The sequence below is a fragment of the Triticum urartu genome, chromosome 5A, assembly GCF_056163025.1.
Source record: "Triticum urartu cultivar PI428250 chromosome 5A, HENAU_Tu73, whole genome shotgun sequence".
In the NCBI taxonomy this organism is placed as follows: Eukaryota; Viridiplantae; Streptophyta; class Magnoliopsida; order Poales; family Poaceae; genus Triticum; species Triticum urartu.
Window position 1 is genome coordinate 356640906 of NC_141877.1, and position 8658 is coordinate 356649563.

The window sequence follows — 8658 nt, forward strand, 5'->3', positions numbered from 1 at the left end:
GAAATAGCATTCAGAACTCAGGTGGATGCAACACAGTGCTTTATTTTAACATCATCGTCGGAATTAGCCATGAATCACAGCTCAAATACTCTCGTATGTGCTGAGGGACCATTGACAGGATAAAAATATTGTCTTTGACAGCCACATAAATGGTTGGAGTTAAGATAGCTCGCTCATGAAGAATAACCATGGATGAACAGAAAACAATTAAGAGTGAATAATGCATAGTGTGCTTTACCTTCATGAACCGAACGGTAAAAACAACAGCCTATAGTGCACGGAACAACAAGGTTGCCACCAAAATGGAAGAAACAATCAACAATTAGTATATATATGTGGTGTATATATATGATCCACTATTGCAGTAACAATCAACATTTACCAAGCGATATCCTAAACAGAGTTGCTAGGTGTATATATATGATCCACTGTTGCACTAACAATCAGCATTTACCAAGCGATATCCTAAACTGAGTTGCCAAGTGTATATATATGATCCACTATTAAAGTAACAATCACACAATCCACAACTACAGAACCAAGAAAAATCTTAGTGATCCCTATAGGCATGAATGATTACTATAAAGGGGAACGGGACTGAGAGATACACACATAGAGTGAGAGATGGGATCCTCACAGTTGGACCACCTTGTTCAGCAACTTGTAGCTCAAGCTTGCCGCTCAGCCGGCGGACACGACACCAAGCTCTCACTTCATCGGCGCACAGAAGTTAAAACCAGAGAAACAAAACAATACATACATAGGAATTGACCATAGCAAAACACACGAACTAATTTAACAATGGAAGACTATAAAGGATTCACCAAACATCAGCTTGTTTAGTCATGGAAGGAAACATCACATTTATATACACAGTAGGAGCAACCTAATTTGAGAAAACATGCATCCATTTAAGCTATCTATTTTCTAGATTGTATAGGATATTTTAGCTGCTAGTAAAGAATCCTGTGAAATAATACAAAGAGGATATGCTATATCAACGGAGGTAGAAAATTAAGAAAACTGTAAAAGTATACCCATAGTCTCATACCATGATTTATGATTATATTATTGCCGAACCCAATAAATAGTCTAAGCAGATTCCGTTCAATCTCTACACGGTAGCACACACGTCATAAAGTAAAATCCAGGGAAAAACCATGAGAGATATATAATAAATATACATGATATGTAAACTTCAAAACTATATAGCAAATGAGCATACTGCAGAGAGATAAATGCAGATTTGGAAGCAACATATTCATACATACACAATTGCAGCAGAACTACGCGTTAGTATATATGATATCAATTTTATTTAACTTCACAAAAACACAAATTTTATGCCGACCTGCTTCCAATCTAGTTCGTGTTTGTGCAACCTTCTGGGACCCCAACGACATTTATCTAACCCAAGAATCAAATAAGGACCAAAGTTGACCTTTTCAAAGGTATGTGGGTTAAAATGTAGGATGGCCCGCACAACCCTCCCAACGAGGGTGAGGGGCAAGCCAGCAGGAGACACGGCAGTGACCAGCATGCCAAGTCAATGGGAGGAGAGGCAGTCAGAGAGAGAGAGAGTGAGTGAGAGAGAGAGAACAGACACCGACCTGCAATAGCTCAGAGTTGGACAGTAAATATCATATGCCATTCTGAGGAAAAGAAGAAATGAGCAATCAAACAAGGTCCAAAGCTGACCTTCTCAAAGTTATATGGATTCCAATCTAGAACAATCTTCTTGTGCCAATTCAGAGCGAGGTGTGAAGAGTGCACATCATCATCGAAATAGTGTCTCACCATAGGTGTGTCTCGCCATCATAATAAATAAATCCACAACCCAAATGGACCAACAAAGTGCAACTTACTATTTACCAGATTAAATTAAGAACCAACAACAAACAATAAAAGATCAAGAACAACTTATATGCAGTGAAGATATGAGAGATAAGAAACTCTTTACCAGATTAAATTAAGAACCAACAACAAACAATAAAAGATCAAGAGCAACTTAGAGGGTGCTTGGATCCAAGGGACTATTTTTAGTCTGACTAAAAATAGTCTCTTTTAGAGGCTAAAGTTCCAAGCACCCCTGACTAAAGAGAGGCTAGGACTAGTCTTGAGGCTAAATTTTTTTAGTCATATGAAACCTACTAAAATATGTATTAGTCCTCTCTCCCCTCATTTAATTCCTCTCCTTTAACACATGCGAGTTCTGGATTGGAGGGTTTGGAGGATAATAAATGCTTAATAACTTGATTTTAGTCTCTTTAGTATTTGGATCCAAGCATGAATGAGGCTAGCAAGTTTTAGTCCCACTACTTTTAGTCATGGGACTAAAACGTATCCAAGCACCCTCTTATATGCAGTGAAGATATGAGAGATAAGAAATCTTTACATAAGATGGCTATAAACACTGGAGCATAAATAAGCAACACCTTTAAATACAAATAAAAAGGGTTTAGGGTTCGTTGCATAGTGGGCTCAGATTAACCTTTTCTCGATCATATAACCTGCCCCCATCATCACTTATCACCAGCTCAATCTGTTTATACAGTAGAACTACCCTGGTTATCACTCAACAAGAATGACCATCCAAGGACAACAACAAGCATCACAGGATCAAAAAGGATTCTAGAGACAAGAGGGAGGATCCAACTTGATACCCATAGGTGCCTTGATTGCTCAAAGGCACACTACTTTCAGCCAAGGTAATCATCATCGCCCTAGCACGAACACCACTTGAGCATAAATAAGAAACACCTTTAAATACAAATAAAAATGGTTCAGGGTTCATCGCATAGCCGCCATGGAAGCCATCGACGGCGCCGCTGACGCCACCCTCTTCCGTGGCCGCTGCCATAGTCGTCGTGGTTGGTGGGAGCTGCCTAGGCATGCGGGGACGCGCGGGGGCATGTTGGGGGAGGAAGAATGCGGGTGCAGGAGCCGCCGCCGCCGGATGAGGAGCGAGTGAGGGAGGGAGGTAGCTACGTGGGAGGGAGGGAGGCGGCTGCAGGAGCGAGCGAGAGGAGGCGGCTAGGTCTCTGTCACAGGAGCGCCCCCCCCCCCCCTTTTAACCCCCCCCCCCCCTACGTGAAATGAATGAAATGCCCTGGTGGGGGCATGGTATTCACATTTTGTTGCCATTGGAATTTTAGCCGACGGCTCACAACGATCTGGTAAATATCTGACGCCTCACGTGGGACGAACCCGAGATCCGACGCCCGAAAACGCATCTGGAAAATGATCCGACGGACGAGAGTGCCTGAGCTCTAAGGTGCGCCCGTGGGAGCCTGAGTTCTTGTTTCTAGATTCTGGACAAGCAACACCTTTAAATACAAATAGAAAGGATTCAGGGTTCATTGCATAGTGGGGTCAGATTCGCCTTTCCTCGATCATATAACCTACCCCTGTCATCTCTCGCTCACCAGATCAATATGTTGATATAGTAGAGCTGCCCTGGTTATCACTCAACAAGAATGACCATCCAAGGACAACAACAAGTATCACAGGATCAAAAAGGATTCTAGAGACAAGAGTGACGATCCAACTTGATACCCACAGGTGCCTCGATTGCTCAAAGGCACGCTAATTTCAGCCAAGGTAATCATCATCGCCCTAGCACGAACACCACTTGAGCATAAATAAGCAACACCGTTAAAAACACATAAAATGGTTCAGGGTTCATTGCATAGTGGGCTCAGGTTCGCCTTTCCTCGATCATATAACCTACCCACGTCATCTCTTATTACCAGACCAATCTGTTTATATAGTGGAGCTGCCCTAGTTATCACTCAACAAGAATGACCATCCAAGGACAACAACAAGTATCACAGGATCAAAACGGATTCTAGAGACAAGAGGGAGGATCCAACTTGATACCCACAGGTGCCTCGATTGCTCAAAGGCACACTTATTTTAGCCACGATTAATCATCATCGCCCTAGCACGAACGCCGCTGATCAATCTAGCAAATCTAGGAGCATAGCTATAGGACCAGGGCATCCACATGTAAACCAGAGCATGAAATGAGCTCCTATGATATCAACTAAACATGAAAAGCAGCCTGCAAACCCTAAGATAGCATGGATCCACAACTACAGAGCTCAAGTAGGAACGATGCACGAGTAGGGCATAGAGCATCAACCAGACGAGCACCACATAAATATAGCCACGGCCATGTCCCATACATTAGCCAAAGCAGAGGAGCAGAAGGAAGATGGAGCTCACCAAGGGAGGTTATAGCTGAGGCAATACTCAGTGCGCGCCGGGGTTGCGCCTGAACGCCGTCCAATCAGCGAGGAACCGCGTCGGAGTTGCGCCTTGCACCGTCCCGCCAACGAGCACGAATACATCAAACAACCAAGTGACTCTGTGCACAGAATACATGTCAAACAATATAAACAATCAGATATGCCATCACAACACGCGAATAAACATCTAGTAAAATAGAACAATGTAAGATCCACACTCACCTAAGATGAACCGGGGCATGCCTATATGTGCTCCATTCAAATGCTTAACGCTACACAGATCAAGATGGAAAGGAACAAATCAGGTAGAAATCAACTCACCCACATCACCAATATAAGAAATAAACAGAAGATATTTTCCCCCGATAACATGAACCTGCAGCCACAGCACAAAAAGCCTCTTGGAAGTTGAATTTGGCATCGACCTGGATTGCGAGCTATGAGAAGGGCTGCTCGGAGATCACGTCTCCTCAGCGACATATGCCATCTTAGGGAGTCTAAACACCTTTCTCCAGGTCATAGCTGACACCAGTACAAACAAAAGGGAAAGGTTTCGATGAGTACAAGTAAAGGAAGAAAAGGACAACAACAATTAAGTAAGTGAATAGTTGCCATACTTTGAGGATACTCTTATCAGAAAAATGAAGCTAAATATGTAAATAAAAGTGTCAGACCTATCCTCTGCGCAATTATCAGAGTTGTTATTTTTAGTAAGCACAGTATAATTGGTCTCAAATTTGCATATCTACTTTTGTAGCTATATCGACCACAAACAACGATCCAAAAATTTACCATTAAAGACATTCCACATCACACGTTCATAAATCATGAATCGCACAAAAGAAAGAAAAAGACGGGAGGGAGGTGGTATACCTGAATTGGAGAGGTTTCCGGCAAGGAAGTACAACTCTGTACAGCGATAGCTACACCTTTGGGATAGTCGTGCTGCACACAGAACAGGCTCCTGTCAAGGAATTGAGCGCCATGGAGAGGAGAGGTGGCTAGTAGTGTGACAATGAGAGAACACCTACAACAATCGGCGAGTGAGCATAGGCCTAAAATTCATGTAGTTGCATTTTGCAAGACCTAGGTTATTATTTGAAACTCATAAAGTGATAGGCCTGACAAATAGATGATCTATGAAGAGCAAGAGCATGTATAAAGCATCTAATCTATATATATAGAGAAAAAAACACCTACAAACCGGCGCCATGTCAAATTTTAAACTTGTTTAGAATAAGAATTCATGTGCCTAACAAAAAGATGCCATCCCATAGCAAAGCTCTTCTCCTCTTTGTTACCTTGAGTAGTTGCATTAGCTTCTCATATAATTATTTCTACTATATATGAAGAGAAACACTATTTTAATAGATATGTTTGACAGAATTGGCAATAATTCTTTCAACTCAAGACATAAAATAGACAAGCCATCCAGTATGGGGACTGGTATTTCCTAGCTACAACTATTTAGAACCATTGACAGAACTGCTAGTCTATTTAGTGTAAGCAGTGGCTCACAGGTGATCAGCGGCGACGCGGTTCAGAAGACAAGTAGCGCGCGCAGGCGAAGCAAGGCGGTTTAAATGGAGCGACCAGATTGGGCCTAGGAGCAGTGGGCTCGAGTAGTGGGCCTGTGGGCCATGTAATGGACTTGCAGTATATAAGAAAGCATGTAAGCCTTGACAGCGACCAAGTTTGAAATGAAAACATTCTAGCCTATCATTCTGCTCTTATCCTCCCTTACTCTGTTTCTCTCTCTCGTCTTCAGTCCCCCTTCTTCTCCACCTGCTGCTCCGGCTAGCCGCCGTCAAATTCTGCCTGACCCTAGGTCGTGACAGTTTGGTATCAGAGCCGTCGCTCCGCTCCTCCATGAATCGCCCGAATTTTTTTCCCGACTCGTGCCCAGCAAATCCGAGGCGACAGTAGCGGATCACCTTAGGGTTCGATCTACGTAATCCCTGACCTGAGGTGGGCTGTTTAGGGGAATTCGGCGACCATGACAACATTCAAGCCGAGTCTGCAGTCGCGCTTCATCGCGGACAAGATGGAGGCGTTTCAGGAAAGGATGTTGAAGGAGTTCGCGGAGATCCGCGCCATGTAGAGAAAATTGGCCACCATCGACGAACTCAGCGCGCAGCTAGCGGCCCTCGACGCCAAGCTGACCGAGCAATCAGCGCGCCTCGACCAAGTCCAAGTCAAGGTCGATCTCTCGTGCAACACGCTCGGCCAGGTGCAACCGAGTGAAGTACATGCGGCGCAGATGGGCAAGCAGCAGGGAGTACCGGAGGCATTGTCCCCAACTGCGTCCGAGGTTTCCGACGACATTCTGGGCGCGCGACCACCACCGCGTCCTCTCCAAATACCTGAGGTAGCATATGTTCTTCACCAGTCTGTACTTCCTATGGGGAATGGGAACATGGGCAAGCGGCAATGGATGCTGAAAATGGATTTCCCCAAATTCGATGGCACAGATGTTCGGATTTGGCTCGACAACTGTGATGCATTTTTCAGGCTGTACCACATCCCGGAGAGTTTTAAGGTCACGTCTGCATCTCTGTATATGTCAGATAATGCAGCCCGTTGGTACCAGGCCTTCAAACTGTCTGATGAGTTTCATACTTGGGAGCAATTCTGTCAGGCGATATTGTTGGAGTTTGATGTTGATGTGTACAGGCAGAAGATGAAGGAACTGATGCTGCTGAAACAGGTGGACACTGTCGAGGAATGCAAACAACAATTCCTGCAGCTAGTGTACACAGTTAGATTGTATGAGCCTACGATTAGTGACACTTTTCTGGTTACTCGCTTTGTTATGGGTCTTAAGGAGGAGCTCAGGTCAGCTGTGGAGTTCCAGATACCGAGTACGATTCAGATGGCAGCTCTGTATGCGTCAGTCCAGGAAGGTTTACTGCTTCAATAGAAAAGTAGTAAGCCCAGTTATGCCAAAGCAGCGTACAGCAAATCAGACACACGCTCTGGACTGGCCACGGGTGAATTATGGAAAGCTAAGCAGTTAAAGGAGTACCTTCGTGCAAATGGCCTGTGCTACAAGTGTGGAGATAAGTTTGTACTAGGGCACACATGCAATCAGGCAGTACCAGGGGGAGTACAACTGAAAGCGGTAGAGCTGGTGGATCCACATGAAATTATTTCAGATGCAGTGTTGGGTGCACTGGTTACAGCAGATACGGAGGAATGTGCTACTATTTCAACTACAGCCCTGTCTGGTGCATCACACCCCAGGACAATTCAGCTTCGAGCACTAGTGGGCAACAAGGTTGTGTTGATTCTAGTAGACTCTGACGGCACCCACACGTTTGTGGATCAGTCACTGTTAGACAAGATTGCAGTTTCTGCTGAGAAGTTGGAACGACCTAGACCAGTGAAAGTAGCAAATGGAGAGATTATCACCTGCACTGAAGTAGTTCCTCAGCTAACTTTGTGGATACAAGGCCACAGTTTCTGTAACTCCATGCAAGTGTTGCCATTAGGAGGCCAAGACATTATATTGGGAATGGACTGGTTGGAACAGTGGGGGGTAATGAAGTGCCATTGGGCTGACAAATGGATTCAGTTCCAGTATGAAGGACAGGAAATCAAATTACAAGGTGTATTGCCCAAGAAACAAGACCAGATAGAAGAGGTTTCTGCAGAACAACTACTGAAGTGGGAGAAAGGAAATGAAGTGTGGGCTACAGCTTTGTTAAATCGCATAGTTATGGCACCTGTCACTGACATACCTCCTGTTGTGCAACAAGTAATAGACAGCAACAAAGAGGTATTCCAGGATCCAAAGTCTCTTCCTCCCCATAGAGCTTTTGATCACACAATCAATCTGTTGCCAGATACAGTACCGGTCAATTGCAGACCATATAGATATTCACCACAGCAGAAGGATGAAATAGAAAGGAAGGTCAAGGAAATTCTAGCTGCTGTACTGATAACTCCCAGTATGAGCCCTTTTGCTGCTCCAGTGTTACTAGTTAAAAAGAAAGATGGAACATGGAGGTTCTGTGTAGATTACAGAAGGTTGAATGAGGTAACTATCAAAAATAAGTTTCCCATGCCTGTCATTGACGAGATTTTGGATGAGTTAGGAGGAATTAAATGGTTTTCTAAGTTGGACCTTAAAGCTGGTTACCATCAGATAAGAATGAAAGAAGAGGATGAGTATAAGATAGCTTTCAAGACACACCATGGACAATTTCAATTCAGGGTGGTTCCTTTTGGGTTAGCTACTGCCCCAGGAACATTTCAGTGTGTTATGAACTTCATGTTTGCAGGCCCAAACAGGAAGTATGTGCTTGTGTTTATGGATGATATCCTGGTATTCAGTCTGACACTAGAAGATCATTTGGAACATCTACAATCTGTGTTCGACATCCTAAAGGAAACCAGTTGTTTGTGA

General features: G+C 44.0%; 1 protein-coding gene across 1 annotated transcript; it reads left to right on the plus strand.

The window, feature by feature from the left end:
• The first annotated feature begins 6510 nt into the window (after positions 1 to 6510).
• On the plus strand, positions 6511 to 8658 carry LOC147971378 (uncharacterized). The gene is made up of 2 exons (XM_087523945.1): positions 6511 to 7153; positions 7202 to 8658. The coding sequence occupies exons 1-2, from the start codon at positions 6511 to 6513 to the stop codon at positions 8656 to 8658; spliced, it is 2100 nt and encodes a 699-aa protein (XP_087380071.1).